The 23,776-nt window shown below is 40.3% G+C and overlaps 1 protein-coding gene across 1 annotated transcript in view; it reads right to left on the bottom strand.

The window, feature by feature from the left end:
- The window catches only part of LOC140551042 (vascular cell adhesion protein 1-like), a 45,452-nt gene extending 22,052 nt beyond the window's left edge, over positions 1-23,400 (bottom strand). Inside the window, exons 1-6 of the mRNA XM_072674411.1 lie at positions 23,243-23,400; positions 21,539-21,802; positions 20,265-20,594; positions 19,662-19,925; positions 19,137-19,466; positions 18,668-18,738 (exon numbers count right to left, since the gene is read on the bottom strand). Coding sequence (XP_072530512.1) covers positions 18,668-18,738; positions 19,137-19,466; positions 19,662-19,925; positions 20,265-20,594; positions 21,539-21,802; positions 23,243-23,306 — 1,323 coding nt within the window. The 5' untranslated portion in view covers positions 23,307-23,400. The remainder of the gene's footprint in view (positions 1-18,667; positions 18,739-19,136; positions 19,467-19,661; positions 19,926-20,264; positions 20,595-21,538; positions 21,803-23,242) is intronic.
- Between the last annotated feature and the right edge of the window lie 376 nt (positions 23,401-23,776).

Raw genomic sequence — 23,776 nt, 5'->3', positions numbered from 1 at the left:
AAGTATTGTTAGATGGAAGGAAGAGGTGTGGAGTTAGTGGAAAGTACTGGCCTCTCAGGGTCTGGCCACGCTCAAGCATCCTGTCCTATACATAACCTGTGTACGCGAAAGCTACGCCCCCCTCAACACTGCTACTGTATCAAGAACAACAGGGGCCAAACGGCCTCGCTTAGTGTCATACAGGCAACAACAGCTGTTGCTGTGATGGCTCCCACTGGCCTGCAGTTTCAGCTATTCCCTGCCAGATTCGACTCATCTGCACATCTCTAAAACGAACACGGTTCCTAATGGAAAATCCAAAAGTGGATCTTCTGTGGCATCCCTCTAAGAACCATTTGAAGCCCCCTGATTTTCAAGTGTTCCAGTGTGGTTGTGTCCTTACCCAGAAAGCCAGACACATAAAATCACAGTTTGACAAAGTCGGTGTAGACCTCCCTGACCTCAACCCCACCTTGAACTGGAACACTGACTGTGTGCCAGGCCTTCACTGATGCAATATCAGTGTCTGACCTCACAAATGCTCTCTGACCTAAAGAGTAACCTATACTCCAGAGAGAGAGAGACAGAAAAAGCAAGGCATTACGCAGAATTAAGGAACTGCTGATACATAACGTGGAACATGCTGACCTGATCATGTGCTTGCCATCTTGCTGATTTCAGTGCAGCGTGTTGAATTCATCTACTCATATTAGCTTGAGTTATCACTGCTGTGTAGATACAGCTGTATTATTACATATTCAGTTCAGGCCATCAGCATCATCAGCATATGAGAATATGAATGGAGACTGGAAGAGAGGGAGAAGGAACTCTGAGAGTTTTGGGCTGGAGGCCAGACCTCTCTTTGGGAACTTGTGGTTTGAGGGTTGTGACGGGATGGTGGTGGCTTGCAAAGACGTCATAGTGAACACGGAAACTAGGTAGGCTGCATTTCTCGGCTGCTAGTGAAGGACCCTGCCTGGTATACAGCCTAGTAACGAAGTCTACATTCGGGAAACGATTTTGAAGACACAAGTCCACCAGCAAGTTTCATGCTTCTATTGCAAGAGGTGAGACCTTTTTGGTGATGTCACCACATAGCCTGGTTTCATTTGTGTTTACAGAACAGTTCTACCGAGGACCCGGCCTACCTCGGCTACATCCTTGGCCTTGAAACAGAGGTATAGATTGGGAGTAGGAGTTCCTTCTCCTATGCCTTAGTTATCTCATAACTCCACTTGTTTTAGTGCCAAAAAGTACCAAGACATGAGAAATGTGTATAGGCTCAACATCACTACTGTGGCATTAGCAGGGTGCCGGCCTTACCCAGCATTGCTACGGCCGTGTAAGCACACTGGCCTCGCCCAGGAAAGCTATCGTGGTGTTACGGTGCCGACTTCTGGCCTCGTCCAGCATCGCTATCACGCTGTTAGCATCGCTATTGTGGTGTCAGCGTCATGATATTGTGATGTTAGTATTGCTGTTGTGGGATTGCTATTGCTACCGTAGTGTTAGCATCATTGATGCGGCATTAGCCTTGCCAACATGCTCTTCAGCAAAAGAGCCAATTAGCTTTATGGTTATGCCGGAAGCAGAGCAGGGTGGACGTGCTAGTGGGGAAAACCCCCAAATAGACCTGTTGGTGCATTATTGAGCCGAACGCTACAATCTATTCATGAGGGGTTTTATCAGATTAGTTATTATTATTATTGTCTCTCCCCATTCACAAAGATAGAAGCCTGGTCTTGTGCAACTGAAAATAACCAGGAAATAACATCCTATCAGGGTTGCAAAAATGGCTGCCGATGGGCCAAATTTACGAAAAGCTTCAGCACAATGCTTGATGTCCACGCCACATGCTTCTGTGAGATTACTGGCTAGCTGCAAAGTAGAAATCCAGCTATTGCTTGACTCATGTAAATCCGGAGTTTACCTATTATCTGAATACCCAAGTGCATGTAAACATGATGATCGGATAACTGACAAAATATAAACGCATGTAAACGCACTCAGTGTTCCTTGGTCCGGACTGCCATCTACCTCATCCAGTGTCAGTGTGTCGTCCTCCCTTTGCGTAAAAGTTCTGAAGGAAAATTTTAAACACAGCAAAACTATTGTATCCAAGTCAAATCGCAATGAAGCATCTCCTCATCTTTTAATGATTCTACTCGAATATGGTAATGATTGGTGCTTTCTCAGTAGAGTTCTGCTTGTCTTATTGAGCGGTGAGTGAGAGATAATAATGATTTACAACACACTTTTTGGTTATTCAAGCTGTTCAAAGCCAAAACGTGGAATGTTCTCGAGTGCCAATATAAATTACCCAAACGAGGACCCAGGGAGCCTGAATTTCATTAAAGAAAACAGGACCACAGGCAAAGCTCCATTAAAAAATGTAATCTGATCAGATTTCTTCTGGACATCTGTTAGTTTGGTGTTTCTCAAACATTCTGCAGCCAGGGACTTCTACAGTCAGGGAACCCAACAGACTTATTTTATGGCTACGGGCCAACTGTTAAACTGAAGCTAAATATTTTTCTGATGGGAGTGTGAGCTGTGTGTTGCCGTAAAGCTGCATGAAACATACACAGCATACATAACTTTTAACAGCAAGAGTGAGGGTCATCAAATGCTCAACACACATTGCACAACACTTGCTATATCAACACCAAGGCCAGCTTTATTCATAGTCTGAGTTTTGCTTGGTGTGCAATTTTTATCTGTCCTATTTGGGATTAACAAGGACTCAACAAGTATAAAAACTGAACCTAAGTCGTTTTCAATGCTCTCATATGAGGCAGAAGGGTCAAAGTCTTAAAAAATTAAGTATCATGGTGCAGAGAAGAACAAATGGCATGTCCCCATGTGAGGACGCAGGGTCTCCGGAGGTTAAACTGTAATGTAAAATAAGAAATAAGGAGCTCAATCAGCTTAAATCAGTAAAAGCAGTACCCATCAAAACCCCATCAACATTCTTAAGACATGGCTAATCTACCCTTTAACAACACAGCTCTGAAATCCATCCGTCAATCTTTCTTTGTGAAATGATCGATTGCAGCATCATAAAGTTTTTTTGATTTCTTTTGATTTCAGTTCCAGGAGAAGTGCCTTTTCTATTGAGATCAGTGCCAACGCCCACAGTGGATTCTGCCCTGTTGTCTTCCTGGTGTGAGTCTTGAGGTGCTTAAGGATGAGAATACCATACCATAGTGTTAGCATCGTTGATGCGGCATTAGCCTTGCATCAACGCCAATAGTCAAACCAAATAGTCAAACCTAGACTGCTCAGCTAAGAAGCAAGTAAGCAGGACTTCTTCCCGCAAAGTTAATCATGGAGTACATTTGTTTGGGTTGGGTTGGTTTCAGTTGAGTTGAAGCAGGTCAAAGTGAGAATCAAGTCAAATTTTTTTTTTTAAGATTGTTTATCTCAGATAGGGGCGTTTTCCCTATAACTGCGGAATTACTGTAAATCCAGAAGAAAACGAAAGCTTTTCGTGGTCCTTGAACCTGTTTTGAAGATGAGCGTGAAGGCTGTCAACGGTATCAGCTGTTCATAAACCACACGTATACCTTCACACAGTCTTGCCCTGTGCCCCCGGTAGGATCCCCTAGTATTAGTTTTAAAACCAGTACTTTTACACTTTTACTGGAGTAAAAAGCTTAAGTTGTTACTTCTTCTAAGTATTTTTAAACCCTAGTATCTTCACTTCTACCTGAGTAATGAAGGTGAATACGTTTGACACCTTTGTACCACAGTAGCGTTTCAAGATGGCTGTCATACTAGGCCAACTTGTGGTAGTTCCCTTTATTTTCAGAATTTTAAATTCATCATGCCCTTAGAGAGATAGTTCTTGTTTCTTCAGAAACACCGCAATGCAAATGAGTCCCTAAAATATCTCTCTCTTCTGCCTCACTGCCTCACTGATGTTATTTGTATTTGGTTACAAAGCTGTTTATTAAAATGCATGTCTATGTGGGTGTCTCCTAAATTTTTCAAGCTTGGCGAAGCTTGAACTATACTGTAACTGTAGAATTCTGGCTGCTGTGTGGCTGATTTTATTAAGTTGGTAGGCCTAAAGAATCCATCACTGGCCCATGTGAATAATATCCAACAATAAGGCCTGTTCGCTTTCTTGCATCTAGCCATCCATGTGTAGCACTCATCAGATCATTTTCAACTCGTGCCTTTCCACATTTTCTACCAATTTCTACCCAGTGCTGGTGTTGGCTTACCATTCTGTACAATTTGTTGCTTTCGCTATAAGTCTGTCTTGAAAAGGGTAAATCTAATAAATTAGCCACCAAAAATGCTTGTATCTGATGCTAATACCATTTCAAATGAGACAGAAAACTAGCCAGCCTTAATAACTATTGTAGACTACTGCCTGTGCTTGCAGTCAGTGATGGATATTGGCCTTCCAGAAGGCATGTTTTTCCCCTTTTCTACCAATTCCAGTGCTGGTGTTGGCCTACCATTCTGTAAATGTGTTGCTTTTCACTGAAAGTCTGTCTTGAAAAGGAAAAGCTAATAAATTAGCCACCAAGTAGTATGTCGGCTGTATAACAGGTGGTATTTTGGCTGTATAACTGGCTGTATTCTGGCAGTATTCTGGCTGTATAACTGGTTGTATTTTGGCTGTATAACAGGTGGTATTGTGGCTATATAACTGGCTGTATTCTGGCAGTATTCTGGCTGTATAACTGGCTGTATTTTGGCTGTATAACAGGTGGTATTTTGGCTGTATAACTGGCTGTATTCTGGCTGTATAACTGGTGGTATTTCGGCAGTATGTCGGCTGTATTCTGGCAGTTTTCTGGCTGTATAACTGGCTGTATTTTGGCTGTGTAACTGTTGGTCTTGTGGCTGTATAACTGGCTGTATTTTGGCTGTGTAACTGGTGGTATTTTGGCTGTATAACTGGCTGTATTCTGGCTGTATAACTGGCTGTATTCTGGCTGTATAACTGGTGGTATTTTGGCAGTATGTCGGCTGTATTCTGGCAATATTCTGGCTGTTTAACTGGCTGTATTTTGGCTGTGTAACTGGTGGTCTTGTGGCTGTATAACTGGCTGTATAACTGGCTGTATTCTGCAATATACTTTATATATTTATGAGATTGTTGGCTGAGTTGCTTTCACAGCAATGAACATAACCTGTAAAGGAGCCGTGAAAAAATAACTTGACTTGACCACATGGTGATATGCGTATCTACCACACAGCTGATTATCATATGTACACGTTTAAACAGAGAACAAGTGGGAAGTGAGGGGGAGATAAGTTACACTGACAAAACACACACATTCTTACACACACACACACACACACACACACACACACACACACACACACACACATACACACACACACACAGGAATTTGCTGTTTACTAGTACGTCCCAGAGTTAATTCATTTCTTCCTTATCCACTCACCCAACCACACACTCCGCCAGACAAACACGACACACTGGAGTCAAGAATATACCGCTATCCAGAGCATTCAGACTTCATTTGATTTTACATATGTAAGTATTTTTATGTCTTAACAACATCCCTTATATAAGTATGCATCTTGTATGTGCCAATGCCTAAATGTATATTATATATGCATAAGTACCTATGTGTCTTAAGATTAATATGTCCCATATAAGTACAGTATGTATTATATATTATATGTATTATTATATATTATATATGTGTAGAAACCTCTATGTCATAACAATGCATTTCATATATGTCATGATATCACGCCCTATATTCAATATGTATTATATATGTCTAAATACATATATGTCATAATAATACATGTACATGTATGTATTTTATGTGTCTCAGGGCCGGTCCAAGCCCTAAGTAGATTTTCATTTGAGGCCCCTCATACCACCACCTCAGCACCAGATGCTTCATCATTTCATAAAGAGAAAGATATTGTGCAACACACTGAAGCGCCCGGGCAATTATCCACCACCCAAGCGGCGCGTATCTGCTTTTGCCCAATAGTGGCAGCAGCCAACAGCAGAAATTGATTGACCTAGTATTGGTGTGCAACTATGCAAATAAATGAATATAAGCATCGCTTTTACATGCTTATATGTTGTATTAATATGCCCTATTAATATAAATTGGGAATTTCCCCACTGCGGGGCTAATAAAGGACTATCTTATCTTATAAATAAGTATTTATCATAAATCATAACAATACATACTATATATAAGTATGTACTATATATGTACCTATGTGGCATAACAATACTTCTTATTTTAATGTATATATTATAATAGTATAACTGTATATATAAATGTAAGTGCCTATATGCTGTAATAATAATATGTCATATATTTAGCCTAGGTGTGTATTACATAACTTTAAGTATCTATATGTCATAAAATGTATAGGTATTATATAGTATCTACTGTAAACGTTAATCTTAACCCTCTGGAGCTTTCTCTGAAAAGACCCCATTTAACCTTGTGAAATTGGGAGTCCCATTTTAGAAATTCTTCATATTTCCGGTGATAACATACCTTTACTCATTGTTTTGGTGCCTGAAATGGATTTAGCAGAGTCGTAGCTTCACAAAATTAGTGGAATAATTAAAAAAAATAGTATAGAAACAGCAAGAGGCAGGAGACCAGTTTCTGAGTGTCCATTGGTCGGTTTCACACTGACCAGTTAGACAAGGCGAGAGGGTCAGAGACGAGTATGTCGACTCGTCTTCACAGCTTCATAATGTCATTATAGAGTCATGTACGATCTGGCAATTTGCGATCGAAAGGGTGGGCTCTGTATTATTGCAAGGAAATAAATAGAACGCCATGGGAACATCATGCCTGACGTGCCGGCCTCCAGAGGGTTAAACTGAAAAGCAAGGAAGGGTGTAGCTTTGGGAAAGCGCACATAGCCTCGTGGGGACATGGTTATCTAAAACCAAACAAACACCTATTGAACAGAGATAGCGATCCGTCCAAAATGCTACAGAAATCAGATTGCGAAATCCAGTAAAAACCTTCTCCGTATGTGGCCCTAAAAACTCCAGCCCTGCTTGCAGTCAAAGGCTACAACACGGTGCTGGTTCTGCTTTGTTTGTGTTCTTAAATATTCAGCTGGGGACCAGAGAGGCTCGCTGAGAGAGTATGATCTGGAGTGAATGGAATGTGTTGAGACAGCTGGACATGAGGGACAGATCAAGGACAGGTTTTATACATACAGACGGCAACGGCTGATACAAAATTCAGGGTCAGGGTCATTGCTAATAGAGCAGGGCAGCAGGAGCGTCTGGCTGACAGAACACTTTCAGGGCAGCTTGCTGGGGGACGGGCAGTGAGTATACGCCGTATTCAGCCGAGACAGCTGAAGGACGCTTCATTCATGTGTTTCCTGATAAAGCGATGAAGCCTGTATTTGCTCCCCATTGTCCTTTGTCTCTATCCATTCTTTCCCACATTTACTTTATTCCCGATCTTTTCAACAACCTTATTATCTGAACCTGTCACAGCCGAGTGGAGTGTTGAAAGACTTTCTCAGGGGATTTGAACATCTCTTGACTTAAAAAGGCAACTTTACAGAGATCCGGGTCGGGGCCCCAAGTGTGAGCAAGCCAGAGGCCACAGGAAAAAATTTCCTCAGAGTGAGAGGATGAAACCTTGAGAGGAACCTGAACTCAAAGGGGAACCCATCTCCTCCAAAACAAATAACATTCGTTAATATTCGTTCAAATGTTTATTTATGTATATTTATTTGGTACTACATAGAACCCTTTTTGCTACGCTATTTGGACAAAAGTATTGGGACACCTGCTCATTAATTGTTTCTTCTGAAATCAAGAGTGTTAAAACATTCGATCCTGCTTTTGTTAGATAACTGTTTCTACTGTCCAGGAAAGAAGGCTTTCTACTAGATTTTGTAACAGCATTGCTGTGAGGATTTGATTGCATTCAGCGTCAAGAACATTAGTGAAGTCACCAACTCCCCCAACTTATCCCAAAAGCTGCTTCACAGCTCAGTTGCCCACAACTGACATTAGGCAAGGTCCTATGCCCTTGGCGGTAATTCTGTAATTCAGAATCTCATCATTTGCACATCTGTTTCAGCAATGGGTGCAAATTAAAAGAGCTTCATTCATTAAAAGGGTTGTCCACAAACTTTTGTATATATATATATATATATATGAACAATCCTTGGCCTACTCCCACTTGACCCACTTTATTTGCTGACTTTCTAAATATTCCAAGGTATAAAAATGTGCTTATTTTATAATTGTTTATATATATATATACATATATGTTTTTTTTTTTTTTGGCTGAGCAGTCACAGGACATATCCTGCGGTCTTTGCGCGAACCAGAATGGAATGGCACTTGAAGGAGTTTATCCAGTCTCCTGAAGAACAGCAACATTTAAACCTAAATATATAGAGCATGGTCAGGTCCTGGGACAGTTTAGGGAAGCAAACAATTATAAAATAAGCACACTTTTATACCTTGGAATATTTAGAAAGTCAGCAAATAAAGTGGGTCAAGTGGGAGTAGGCCAAGGATTGTTCATATATATATATATATATATATATATATATATATATATATATATATATATATTATTGTTTATTTTATACACTATTGTTACAAGTCAAAGAAATTCAGTAAGCTCAGCCTAAGTGTCTGCATATGACCAGGACAGCTAACTCTATTAAATTATATCTAAGATCTCGGGCTGTTCTGCTGAAACAACGCTTTCCAGAAAAGGGATGATTTCCCGGAACTGTCCACTTCAGAAAGCCTCCACATATTTTATTCAGTGTCAGCTGGTTCCTCTTAAAGTACACTAGAGTTCATTCAAAACTGTAAATGCCTTGAACTGTTTTGCTGTTTGTTTATTTATTTATTTATTTATTTACTGAACAATCCTTGGCCTACTCCCACTTGACCCAGTTTTAAGTGTTAATATTCCAAGGTATAATACCCTGCTAAAAGTGTGCTTTTTTTATAATAACCCATCGTTTGTTTCCCTAAACTGACCATTTTAAATATTGTTTAAATATTGCTGCTCTTCAGGAGACCGGATAAACTCCTTCAAGTACATTCCATTCTGGTTCGCGCAAAGACCACAGGATATGTCCTGTGACTGCTTAGCCAATCAGGGAAGTCAGCATGTAACATGGGGCCCTTTACTTGTGAGCTTTTGACCTCCACACTCCCTGATCGTGGTTATCAGCTTCAGCCAATCTAGCACCCTTCCAGATGTTACACACTTCCTCAAACGCTGTCCAGCAGTGGTGAAAACAGCTACACTGAACTACACTGCAGTGAGAGTACTCCTACTTTGTGGGAATTCAGGTAATTACTTTTATATAGAAAGAAGAACCACTAGGTTTTCTGGCTACCAAGGCTAATGCGTCATGTTATGGGCAAAAGTTTGAGCTCCCCGGTCATAATTTATGCTACTATGCATAGTTAAAGCAACAAAATGAAAAAGATTTTTACCTAAAAATAAAAGATGCAAAACCATGCTGATGCTCCACTGACCTGCAATAAGAAACATAGTGTCTCTATCGTTGCTATTCCAGGATTGGCACGCCAGGACAGCACTCCTGAGAACTGTGTATTGCTGCATAACCCAAGAAGTACTGGTGTCAAATCCTTTAATAGTATTCTAATAGTGTCTTTCACTCTCAGTGACGGTTCTGTATCTCTTCAGCTTGCCCAGAAAAGCCTGTCCTTATGCATATTCCACTTCCCCACTCTAGGGGGAGTCCAAGAGCATGAAATGTCGATTCCTCCATAATGCTGCTCAAAGAAAATGATTTCCAAAAGACAAAGATTAATTAAAAAATAACTCATTTGTTTAATATTGTAAGCAAGATTACTTTTATTACCATCTGTTACATTTTCTAAAAAATAAAATATTAACAGGGCCCAAAGCAAAAGTTTGGGTACCCTGCATGTCCAGTACTTATACCCCATTTGGCAACACTTTTTGTAGCAGAGAAGAGTCTTTTAAGAGTCTTAACTGTGATGGAAAAGCCAACAGCAGCCTGTTCACAATAGCTTATTGTATCCTTCAGCTTGTCCAGAAATGCTTACATAGATTCCACCCCCCGAAGTGTAGGGGGAGCCCAAAAGCAAAACATGCTAATTCTCGCATAATGAACAAAAGGGACCTGATTTCCAAAAGGGAAATTAGTTAAAGAGATTAGTTAAAAGTGACACATTTGTTTCATATTTTAAGCAAAATTATTTTTATTACCATCTATTACATTTTCAGAATAATAAAATACAAAAAGGGCCCACATCATGGGGCAAATGTGGGCACCCTGCATGGCTAGTACTTACACCCCATTTGGCAGGTGTCACAGCTTTGTAGCAGATGAGTCTTTAAAATATTTACTGTGGTGGCCATGAAAAGGCCTACAGCAGCCCGTTTACAATACTTAATTGCATCTCTCAGCTTGTCCAGAAATGCCTGTCTTTACACAGATTCCACTTCCAAAGTGTAGGGGGAGCCCAAGAGCAAGAAATGATAATTCTCGCATAATGCTGCTTTAAGAGAACAAAGATGACCTGATTTTCAAAAGGCTAAGATTAGTGACACATTTGTTTAATATTTTAAGCAAAATCAAAAAGAGCCCAAAGCAAAAGTTTGGGCACCCTGTATGGCCAGTGCTTCCATCCCATTTGGCATGTGTCACAGCTTGTAAGCACTTTTTGTAGCAGAGTCTTTTAGGGGTCTTGACTGCAAGGGCCATGGAAAATGGCAGCCCATTAACAACCACAATCACCATTTGTGTTGGACACAGATGGAATATGCACACACACACACACACACACAAACACACACAGTGGACAGCCTTCGTTGCAGCTAATGGGTAACAGAGAGGGTTGCAGGGCCTGCTCAGGGGCCCTGCCCAGTGGCCCAGGTATCAAACCCACAATTCTGTTATTAATAACCTAGTGCTCTAACCACTGAGCCACCACTGCCCCCTGTGGATTTTGAGGTGTGTTTAGGATTGTTTCCTGCTGTAAAAGCCATCCTCTGTTCATCTTCATCTTTTTCACAGATGATGTGATGTTTGTTTGCTTCCAGAATCGTCTCGTATTTAATGGAATCCATTTCTTTGCTCCACCAGTGAAACGTTCCTTGTGCCACCAGCTAAACATTAGCTAAGTATTAGTCTGCAGGACTTCCCAGAATGCACCAACCTTGTTTAGATTTTCTGCTGAAAACCAATGACACTGAATTCTGTGGAGAAGATGCAGAAAAGGTTTTCTTCTGATTACTCTTCCCTTGATATGTGTGTAGGTGTTGCTGCACAGTAGAACAGTGCACCACCACTCTGGAGTCTTTCAGTCTCCTGCAATGTTTTCTCTGTAGTTTCCTTCAACCAGTTCTCTCTGTATGACAACACTGCAGCATGGGGTATGTTCAGAACAAGCTAAGACAACCATGAACCATGACTAGGTCAGGAAAAGCTTCTTTTTTTTAGCACGAGAGAAAATTATTCGCTTCTAACAGCTCCTAGAGACCCCCGGAGCCCCAGGATCACCACCTCAAAACCAACCTCAAGGTTCACCAAACCACCAAAAAATCCCCTGAGATTCTAGAGAAACATGAACTCAGAAACCACACATTTCACACAGCAGTGTCCTTCAGCATCTACTAAAAGCACCTAGAAGCACTCCACTCGACTGTGAGGCCGTGCAGGCTGTGCCAAATGGCATCATGGTGTTTCAATACTTATTGTCACACTTCCTGTTTTAACATGTGGACACACTAAAGCTGAATGAATAGGAGGGGGTTTCGTTCACGTACCATTCACATGCTGTTTTAGAAAGTGTGTGTGTGGCGGCAGGGGGGGTTATATTGGTGTGTTATGTGGTTTGTTTCGTTCTTTGTGTGTTCATGGCTTGCAGGCTTTCAGGCTTTCGGCTGTTTATAGAGTGACTTTACATCGCTGATGTCAAGTGATGTCTAAGAGGAACTTTTGGGACTTTTTTTGTGTGTGTCTATGTGTGTGTGTTGTTCCTATTTTTGTTTTTTGAGGGGGAGGTGATTACGTAAACAAAACTTTTATTATTATCGTTATTAACATTCTTTACTAGTACAACATTAATACTAGTAGTAGTTTTGGGTTGATTATTATTATTATTATTAGTAGTAGTAGTAGTAGTAGTAGTAGTAGTAGTTGTAGTTGTAGTAGTAGTGGGTTTATTATTATTATTATTATAATTATTATTATTAGTAGTAGTAGTTGTAGTGGGTTTATTATTATTATTAGTATTAGTAGTAGTAGTAGTAGTGGGTTTATTATTATATATTATTGAAATATATGTTATGAAATTATAATAATAATTATTATTATTAGTAGTAGTAGTAGTAGTTGTAGTAGTAGTATTGGGTTTATAATAATAATAATAATAATAATAATAATAATAATAATTATTATTATTATTATTATTATTATTGTTATAATTATTATTAGTAGTAATAGTAATAGTAGTAGTAGTAGTAGTAGTAGTATCCTCATTTTAAATATTATAGTAGTTTGACTTTTAAGTCTATATACCACCATTAAGGTTCTTTTAAGAACAGTTAATCATTTAATCAAGCAAAGAACTCTTGTCCAGATACTGAATCTGAAACTGACAACTGGTGAAAGGGTCATGGACCTCACAGCAAAGGATCTGCTGCTAACATCCTGGTGCCAGATACCTTTAGGATACCTTTAGAGGTCTTGTGGAGCTGTCGGGGCGGCGCGTGGGGGAATTACATAATATTAGACAGGCTGTATTAATGTTATGGCTGATTGGTGTGTATTTATGTATGTATATACACTGGGGGTATCCTGGAGGTATCCAGGATATATCTGGGACCAAGACTTTGTTTTTTAAACTCGCTCACTTTAGGGTCATGGTTCTGCTGAGTATGAAATGACCTTTGTACGTCTAGTCAAATTGTTTTTGGAAAGATACTTCTGATTACTCACCACAGTACAAATACACACCACAGTATCAGTTTAGGCTACTCTACTCTACCCACTTCTGGTAATGATACACAAGAATGTACCATTACTGGGAAATATATACTCATATCGGCCTGCTGTGGCGAGCAGTTGTTACTCTGTACTTGTGCTGACTTCATTAATACAGCTGATGAGGGGGTAGGGGGAGGTTGGGGGGATTGTTTTGAGTTCCTTTTCTCTTCATTTCATCAGAAAAACTGCAGGGGAATTTCAGCTATTTTCCTTCCCCTTTTTTTTGCCCTTTTTTAGTCGCTCTCCGTTTTCACCAGGGAAGAGAAAGGGGTCCAGAGAGGTGCTGTGTTGAGAATGGGACAAACAAAGCAGCGAATATGTTGAGATAAGTCACATGGTTTCTAGTAAGTGCCCCTCCGCTAGCGTGGGGTCTGAGTCATGGACTGTGTCCAAATGGAGAGAATTCCCCCTGAAACTTGCCCTCCTCCTCCACACACACACACACCTCTAGCGCTACAGAAAAAAAGCCCCTCTACGTAATGCAGAAAGGAGACAGGGGTGGACTTTCCCTTAATAGAGTCTCTTTTAGGGAGCAGGCAGATCAGGGCATGGTCACCATAAAGAGGAACCTATTGGCACCATTGGTCTAATGCCAGGTGTAGGCTGGAGGGTTATGACACCTCCCAGCATTGAGCTGTGGAGCAGTGGAGCTGGGCTCTCTGGAATGATGGATGGAGCTCCATTCAGTATTTTTGGGATGAGTTGGGGGGTTGGGGAGGAGGTGGGGTGGTGATCATCCAACAGCCTGACCTCACTAATGCTCTTGTTGCTGAATGTAAACAAAACCTCACAGCGATTTCCTGGACAGTACAGACAGTTTTTTTACCTCTTGATTTCAGATGAAACAATAAATGAGCAGGTGTCCCAATACTTGTCCACAGAGTGTATTTGTACAGTGCTGTGCAAAGCTTTTAGGCACCTGTAAAGTAAAGTGGTTTTAGTGTCTTTAAGGAGTTCTTCCTTTTGAGTCTTGGTTCCTTCTCTCAGTGGTTCTTCTTCATGTCCTTAGGGAGTTCCTCCTTCTGAGTCTTGGATCCTGTTAATGGTTCTTCTTCATGTTCTTAGGGAGTTCCTCCTTTTGAGTCTTGGTTTCTTCTCTCAGTGGTTCTTCTTCATGTCCTTAAGGAGTTCCTCCTTCTGAGTCTTGCGTCTTCTTAATGGTTCTTCTTCATGTTCTTAGGGAGTTCCTTCTTCTGAGTATTGGATCCTCTCAGTGGTTCGTCTTCATGTTCTTAGGGAGTTTCTCATTTTGGGTCTTGGTTCCTTCTCTCAGTGGTTCTTCTTCATGTTCTTAGGAAGTTCCATCTTTTTGGTTCTTCTTAATGGTTCTTCTTCGTGTCTTTAGGGAGTTCCTCCTTTTGAGTCTTGGTCTCTCTTAGTATTTTTCTTCAAACTCCTGAGTTTCCTTTTGAGTTTTTGAGTCTCAGTGGTTCTCCCTCATACTTTTAGGTACTTTCTGTTTTTGACCCTTCGTTCTTCCTAGTTCTTCTTCTTCTAGCTCTTATACAGTTTCTCCTTATGAGTCTTGTTTCTTCTCAGAGGTTCTTCCTCAGGCTTCAGGGTGTCATAATTCTGGAATTCTGCATCTGGCTTTGGGGTGATGTCTGATGGGAAACTTCTATATGAGGTTAATTGAATCCAGCTGTCAGATGTGGTCCAAACAGATCTTGTCAAAGCAGGCTTTAGGCTTCGACCTATTTGGACGCAGCACCTCTGGAGAGCTCTAAACGTGTCAGAGTTCCACACAGTTGTTTTCTGGGAACAGTGTGTTTTTGGGCAGGGGGTTCTGGGTGGACTCTGCTTTCTTTCAGCATGAGGGATTTACAGAGTGCACAACACCCTGGGCTTCTGTCCAAAAGACCCTCCTCTAACCTCACTGTTTCACAATGTGTGGAAAGGAAGCAGATACTCGAGTCAAAAGGACTGTTTTTCTATAATGTCCTGCCTAATCACTGTAATGATCTTTCCTTCTTTGCGTCGTTTGAAGAATGATCCCAGTAGACCAAACAAACAGATGTAGAGCTACAAACTCACGAGCATGCTCTGTGGCTGCAATAGTGTAGTGAAGGGCTCCCCCTAGTGAATAAAAACTAATATAGATTCATGTATATATTACTTCTTAATAGAACATATTTCAATATAATCTTAATACAACATGATATTCAGGTTGTGCACACTTTAACGTTCCTTATTTTATGTTTTTAATGATTATATACATATATGTGTGTGTGTGTGTGTGTGTGTGTGTATTAAGATAAAAATAAGATAAAAAAATAAAAACCATAAACAATTATAGAATAAATAAATGTTATAAAAACTAAATGAGAGTAATAAAAATGAGTAATAAAAATGTTATAATGTGAAAAGGGTTAGGGTGTGATCTCAGCCCAAGAAAAAAACTCTTTAGACTTGACCATCACCTATAGAATGAAGGCAAGACGTCAGGGGTCTCTGCTAAATGCTCTAAAAATCACATTTCTACAATAATGTCTCTTATTGAAAAATGGGCTGGGTTGGGGCTGGAACTAGACCTTGTTGGAGGTTCCTGAGACCGGAGTGAGAGAAAAAGAGGTGGAGAGTGTTATAAATGGAGGGAAAGAGACAGGGAGGGGGGGGGAGAGAGAGAGAGAGAGGTGGAGTGGGATAATTGGAGGGAAAAAGAGGGAGAGAAAGAGAAAGCGAGTTAAACAAAGAAAAGAGAGGAAAAAAGAAAAAGAGAGAGAGAGAGAGAGAGAGAGAGAGAGAGAGAGGTGCAGGGGGATAAAAGAGAGGGAGGGGGTTAAATTAAGAAATAGAGAGAGAAAGCACAGAATGACAGAAGGAAGTAGAGAATGCCAATCAGCCACAACAAGCCTTTAACATGTGTTTAAAGCAGGAACAAAGGTCAAGCATGACAATCTGAGACACTCTGGCAAGACCCAAACTGTGTTGGCTGGACACCTGGGTCAGAACATCTCCAAAACATCAGGCAGGTCTACCAAATGAGGTCCTGCACAAACTAGCTCAGGGTGTTTTCTGAGTAAACAGCGAAGCACTTTGGTAAGTCGCCCTGGAGAAGAGCATCTGCTACGCTGTGTAAGGACCCGAAGACAAATGTGCTTGTGGGGTAGGCTACTGGAGCACTGGAGCAGTAACCTGCAGTAACCTCCACAAGCGCTGCAGGTTCATGAGCCAGGCCTGTAATGAGAGAAACGTTCGTTCCTGAGCTGCAGTTCAGTGACCCAGACTACTGGATTGCACTTTTCTGCTGAAGGGGATGTCCAAATGCATCTGATTTAACACCAGATGGCCTTCTGAGGGGTCATGCATCATACCTGTCCATCATGTCCATCGAGTGTTAAGACCACCTTGTTTTCTTCTTACTTTTTATTTTTGTTTCTTTTCATATCAAGTACAAACATAGCTGTAAAGTTGTAAAGCATAAAGCAGTATATATGTATGTATGTTGCTTCAAACATCCCATTTCTTGGAATGAAGAGCATATTCCACACTTTCCTAGTGTTTTATAGTTTTCCCAAAGTTTTAGAAAGGTTTTTAAACATGCTGTGCCTTTAAGGCTAACATATACAAATAGACTCTTTTCTGATTGGCTGTTGTCTATTGTGCCTCATTCAAAAAGCATCCCAGGCTGGAACACTCTTTATGACTTCAGTGTGAATGGGCGGAGTCAAACTGTTGTAGGTATGTGTAAAAAAGTGGATGTATGCAAATATGTTGGTTTTTGTGACATCACAGCTCAATGCTGGGGGGCTTTATACCCCTGTAGCCCACGCCTGGCATTAAGTAAGGTGCCAGTAGATTCATGTTTATTAGGTCCTATTCTATTGGCACTACTTCTTTATAGCTGTGTGCGTGTGTGTGTTTGTTCATCTGTGTCAGTAATGAAACTTAAAGTAGCTGAATGCATTGATTAAAAGGGGTGTCCACAAGTATTTGGACTTATAGTAAATTAATGCTGGTTTACATTGAATCTCATTTGATTTGATCCATAATTACATTTTACTAGTAAAGTATCCATGTAGAAAATCTAATTAACGAAATTAAAGAATTCTGCTTGTACAAAAATATTTGTAATATCTCAAATTTGACTTGTTACTACTTTTTACATACATTATAGATTCAATTATAGATAAGAAGCCAGGAAACTTTCAAATGTAAATTGAAGGTAAAACCGACTAGTCAAAATTACATTAAGGATATGTAAGGTGAGCTGTTTACCTTACAATGCTAACACAGATACAAGCCATAATAATATAATATAATATAATATAAGATCTACAGACCAATGAAGCTATTCTTATTAGTCAAACAACCAGGACAACATATCCTTGCAATTGTGACTAAATCCTATCTTAATCATTAATCATATCATTAATTTACCATTGACTAATGCAATTCTCCTTATATCTGTGTATACATATCTATAATTCCATTGTTACTAGTAAAAACTCCAATTACAGCTGTTATTTTGTAAAAGTAGAAAGTACTACTTCAGATTCACTGTACTGACTGACTAGTAAATAGTCCAGGTCCACTTATACATAAAATAATTCTGACTAGTGCAAATGCTCGTGTAAGTGATATATATAGCCGGACTAGCACTATTATGCATCAGTGGAGCTTTGGCTAGAGAGCTATAAAACCCCCCAGAACTGGATTGTAGAGCAGTAAAACTGCTTTCTCTGGAATAGGGAGGTCAAATTCAGCTTCCAAAACTTGGGGAACATGGTACCTCTAACAACCATGCAAGCTACCAGAACTGTCCCTATTAGATAAACATTGCGCTTAAAGCTGAACTCCACTCTCACTTCAGATTTGACATCAACAAATGTTTCTGTCCATCCTTCTGTCCGTCCACTGTGAGAAGACAAGTCGATGCTGTGGATCTGAAAGGAGGCGGAGCTGAGGAAGAAGCTCCTACTGAGACAAATTAACAGATAATAAAAAAGAACATCTGATCAAATCGAGCTGTGGAAGCTGCTGATGTTCTCAGCTAAATGGACTGACCAGCCGTTGAGTCCAGACCACAGATCACATCCTTAAGTGTGTTTGGGATTACTTGGATGGTGAGAAGCAGAAAATGCTCCCAGAAGACTGCAGGAACACTGAAAGCGAGTCTCCTGGAAAGAATGGAAGTCGTAAAAAAGTATAAATGAATCAACGTGATTGGCGTTTTGACTGGAGATTAAATAAATGATGGTTAGTCTGTAATTTTTGCACAGTACTATAAATGTTTCATGTCACCAGCAGATTAAATCTTCGTTTGAAGCATGTGAATTCAGTCACTGCATCTTTTTTTAAGCCACCCAGCAGTAGTAGTTCCATTAAGGGCTTTTCACAATTCCCGAATACATGAATTCGTATCCAGGACCGATTCTGAATTCTTCTCATTTGGGGGAGGGGCTTATTGATGCCGGTTTGCTTTCACCAGAAGAATTCCATACAAACCGTGGATCAATTAAGCAATTGAGTCATTTTTCTGCATGCTTTTTTTTATGGTAAGACCTACGTTCATCCATTGATTGCTTTTCCTATTTATCCTTGTATACAAACACTCAAGCAGTAAAGAACGGCACTCTCTGGAGCCATGGAGCCATTTCACCATGCTGAAAAACTTCTCAGACCGCTCCTGGGCTCCAAAACTGCTTTTACACTTTACCAAATGTACCAAACTCTCAGAGCAAGTGGACCTGGGTCCAGAAAAAAGCTCTGGTGTGAAAACGACCTGAGACACCCAGACTGGTGAGCACATTGGGCGTCATTCACCAGTATCTTTCAAAGAACTTTCTAAACTTGGTTCTTGAGTAAAGTTCTAACAAATAGTGTACATCCATGATGTGTTTCATACTGCAGAACTCATTACAGCTCTGCTTTCATAATGATGGATCCTATTAGCCTCATGAACTGAACAATCCTAGGTAAGAAACACTGCTGATTGTCAGAATCTTAATATATAAGTGTGTAGGTGGGTATTAAGAAGAAATTTCTTCTTAGGAACAGCTGGTGAATGAGACCCATTGATTGTAGTCTACTGACAAGGTCAGAAGAGCCATACCACTCTCCAGCCCAAATTGGGCTTAGCCATAGATGGCCATAGATGGCCAACACCCATTATCTCAAATCAGCAGATAACTCACAGTGTACAGTAACGCTGAGGGGATCTGATGCCACTGTAGGAGGAGGCTGAGGTCCTTTTGGTCCCAGATCCAGTTCTGCCTCACACCTGTACTGAGCACCATCATCACCTCTGCTGGGGAAGATCTGGAGTGTAGCAGACGTATCCACTGGAGTCAGGGTGGAGTCAGTGAAGGTTGTTTTTTCCACTAGAGTCTCTCCTTTGTACCACTTCACAGTGAGGAACTGAACAGGAGCAACATTCTGAACATCACACTGGAGCTTATACTGTCCGCCCTCAACCATCGGCCCGGTGTGACCCACAGTGCTGATGGACACGTTGTCAGGAATCTCTGTTAAAGGAAAAATCAAAATGAAGTTAATATCATATCTTGCAGCTTGGTCAGATATTTCTCAATGAGTTACAGGAAATGTGAACTACTTCAGAACCATAATGAAACTGAAAATTAACACCGGGTCAGATTCAGATGAGAGTGAGGGCTAGTTAAATTAATTAAAAAGTGTTAGTTTGGAGATATAAAACTCACTGTATATAGTAACACTGAGTGGAGCTTTAACTAGAGTTAAATTACTAAGAGTGATGTAGCAAAATGGCTCCATGTCCCATTCCGTCAAACTCTCCACTGTCCAGGTGACTGTTTTGGGACCTGTTTCCTCGCTGATTCCTTGAGGCACCTCCCAATCCATTATCATGTATTCAACACTTGTGCTGCAGTTTACAGAGACAGAACTTCCGTAGCTCGCCACAATTCTTGGTGGGTCAAGACATGAAATGGATCTGGCAGTTGAACCTGAGAAAAATCACAGTATGTCAGAGCAGTGTTTCTCAACCCAGAACATCTACTGATTAGTGTTCTGAAACGACGATCTCTGAAGGTCTTCATATAACAAAATAGCCTACATACAAAATATACCAACATATGAAAAGTCTTCATTAGATCCATGATGTGCTTTATACTGCAGAACTGTTCAACCATTCTTATTATGATGGATCCCACTGTCCAAACTGCAAATTTACAAATTGCACCAATCCAAAGTATAATAAAGGTGCGTAGGTGGGTTTTAAGAAGAAATTTCTATTTGGCCCAAGTTGGCCATCACCCATTACCTCAAATCAGAAGATAACTTACAATGCACAGTAATGTTGAGGGGATCTGACATCACTGTAAGAGGAGGCTGAGGTCCTTCTCGTCCCAGATCCAGTTCTGCCTCACACCTATACTGAGCACCATCATCATCTCTGCTGGGGGAGATCTGGAGTGTAGCAGACGTATCCACTGGAGTCAGGGTGGAGTCAGTGAAGGTTGTTTTTCCTACTAGAGTCTCTCCTTTGTACCACTTCACAGTGAGGAGCTGAACAGGAGCAACATCCTGAACATCACACTGGAGCTCATACTGTCCGCCCTCAACCATCGGCCCATCGTGACCCACAGTGCTGATGGACACGCTGTCAGGAATCTCTGACAATCAAAATAAAGTTAATATCATATCTCACACCACAGCGTGATCAGACATTTCTCACTGAGCTACAGGAAGTGTGTACTACCTCGGAAATGTAGCTGCAGAGTTCTGAAAATGAACCATAATGAAACTGGGCATTAACGCTGGGTCTTATTCTGATGAGAGTGAGGATTATTGGGTCGAGGCTCAAGAGTTTCCAAGAGATTTTCATATCTAGGCCTTTATTGCTACTGAATATTATAACTAATTAGGGCTGGACACTTATTTATTTTGAATGATTGGGACTTTATAGGGGTTTTTGACATTCCATTTTCAAGAGTAAATAGACTATAAAAACATTTAATTTTAATCTTGTATAAAATTAATTTTAGAGTATTCTAGGGGTTGCTTGGCCCCACACAATGGAAATATTTGAAGGAATCATTTTTCTTTAAACATAAAGCATAAAGTAAGCAGCATTCTTATTACATATTTATATTAAGTATTAATTAGTATTACAATGGCTGTTGATCATTTTCTGGGGAAACATATTCTCAGTATATCACAGTGAAACAGACTTTTTAAAATAGTGTTTGTAGGTTAACAATGGCTTATTTTACTACTAATACAGTGAAATGTCCCACGGCCAGTTAGAACTATGCATGGGCATGCATACACGGCACAAATCAGACAGGGTGCGCTATACCAAATAAACCGACATACCGGCTGAGGACTGTTGGTCACGTTTACTAGACGTTACTAAAATCTATTTTTAATGTTCTGTTAATGTTTATTTGTTTATTCTCACAATACACTTTTTTCACATCTTGTAGGCATATTTTAGGATAAACTTTCTTTAACCTTTAAAAAAATAATATCGCTGAACGTTCTGATGACGTTCTCTGTTAGCTGGGCCACTGTCATAATTAAAAAGTCAGGGACAATTTGGAGACAGAAAACTCACTGTATACAGTAACACTGAGCGGGACTTTAACTTGAAGTGAATCTTCAACGACGATGTAGCAAAATGGCTCCAGGTTCCATTCCTTCAAACTCTCCACTGTCCAGGTGACTGTTTTAGGGCCTGTTTCCTTACTTCTTCCTAGAGGCGCCTCCCAACCCATTGATATGTATTCAACACTTGAGCTGCAGTTTACAGAAACAGAACTTCCATAGCTTGCCACAATTCTTGATGGGTCAAGACATAGAATGGCTCTGGCATTTGTACCTGAGGAAAATCACAGTATGTCAGAGCAGTGTTAGTGTTCTGCAGAAGTTGTGAAGATTCGCTTTTAGTTTAGTCTAATAACGTAATCTTCACCTTAATCAAGGATGAATAGTATTTCATCACACCTGGTGCATCATAGTGTTTTGCATGCAGGTGGGGCCCCATGTCATGCGGTAAGAGCCCTTCCGTAAGTCATTTTTCCGCCACTTCCCTTCAAAGAGTCTGGTTTGTTGTTTTTGCCATTTTTTTTCTTGTGAATTGTCCTTTACTTTTGTTTGCTGGTCGTGTCTAATTTACTGGCTATCTACTCTGGCTTGTCTTTTGATTACCCCTTTGGTTATGTCCTTCTCTGATACCGAAGTCTGATAGTTTGTCCCTAAACATAAAACAGTAATGGGCTTCATCTCTAATGTACACTGTGAATACATTAGGATTTATTTAACAAAAAAACATAACTAGAAAAACGAATGTTGTGTTGCTTTACTGGAAAATTGTGTTGCTTAATCAGAAGAAAATCATAAAACAGTAAAGGTTCAGTGTGGAATTAAAAACACAGCTTTGTCGACAGTCAAGTCGTGCCTCTAAAGGCACTAATAAATGACAAGGGATTTTAGCATTTGAAAAATGGCACAGTGAAATCATTCTTACATGGCACTGATGATAACCAAGGAATACCTCTCTTAAATAATGACAAAAATGTTGAATCATTATGGAGAAATTACAAGAACGTTTCATACATTACATGAGAGCTCAATGTGGAATATTTTAAAAATAGTGCACAAATTGCACTGCTGATAGCCAAGCTCTTAAAATATGGCTCTGGAATTGGTGGAGCATAATGGAAAAACTATGAATATTTCGAATAAGTAGTTTTAAAAATAAATCTTTAATACAGAATTTTTCAAATATTGTACAGTAGAATTTCCCCCAAAATAGCATTGTGGGACAAAAATTAATAATTCATTCATAAATATGAATTCACAAAATTCATTAAATGACATTTCAGTAAGATTTACAGTATGCAGTAAAATCTCACCGAACTTCCACTGGATATAGCCAAGGACATCCTATCTCAAATGATGATACAACTGCTATAGCATTGGGGGAAAATTAAAAGAAAAAAAATAAATGATATAACACTTCAGTGTGGAATTTAAAGAAAACATTTACAGTGTGATTTCCCCAGACTTGCACTGATGATCCAAGGACTTCCTCTACCCAATGATGATAAAGAATTGGCATGTTGCACACAGCCCACTGACCGTTCAGCCTATTAGCTTACTGTGACTCTACAGTAATCCATCCAACATCCAACAGTCCAGCAGGGACAAAAACAGCCTTCAAGCTCAAATGAGTCTCCAGCTCCTGCTGCCTCTCTGACACAGACTGGGAAACTGTGAGAAAGCTGAGAAAGCTGAGAAAGCTGGGAAAGCTGCTCACCTGCGATGTTTGTGCACAAGCACACCAAACCCAGAACAAGCTGAAGCACAGTCCTTTCGTTCATCTGGTCCAGAGAGGTGGGAGCGATCAGGGGTGAAGAATGGAGCTGAGCGGAGCCTGTAACTGACCACTGAAGACTGTGAGCTGAGTCTCTGAGTCCTGCCTGATCAGCACTGAACTACCAGCAGGAGAGGGAGGGAGGGAGAGAGGGAGGGAGGGAGAGAGTGAAGAAAGTGAGAGTGTGAAGACGTGTTTGGGTCTGATGCTCCTCCCTCGTCCTACACAGACACAACAACCCCAATCAAATCATTATGGCTCTGTGACACAACTGCACTCTTCATCTTCTTCTTCTTTTCCTTCTTTTTCTAGATCTATTCATCGTTTATTGATTGTCTAACCAGGCCACTCTAGTGTCTTTACAATAGATAAACACTGACACCTGAAGCCAAGTGATGACAGATCACATTAAACACAATATCAACAAAAGTATTGGGTTCAGGTGTTTGATTCAGTCCCACTGCCACGTGTGTATAC

This window comes from Salminus brasiliensis, chromosome 3, assembly GCF_030463535.1.
Source record: "Salminus brasiliensis chromosome 3, fSalBra1.hap2, whole genome shotgun sequence".
In the NCBI taxonomy this organism is placed as follows: Eukaryota; Metazoa; Chordata; class Actinopteri; order Characiformes; family Bryconidae; genus Salminus; species Salminus brasiliensis.
The sequence above is the reverse complement of the archived record's forward strand: the minus strand, read 5'-3'. Positions and strand labels throughout refer to the sequence as shown.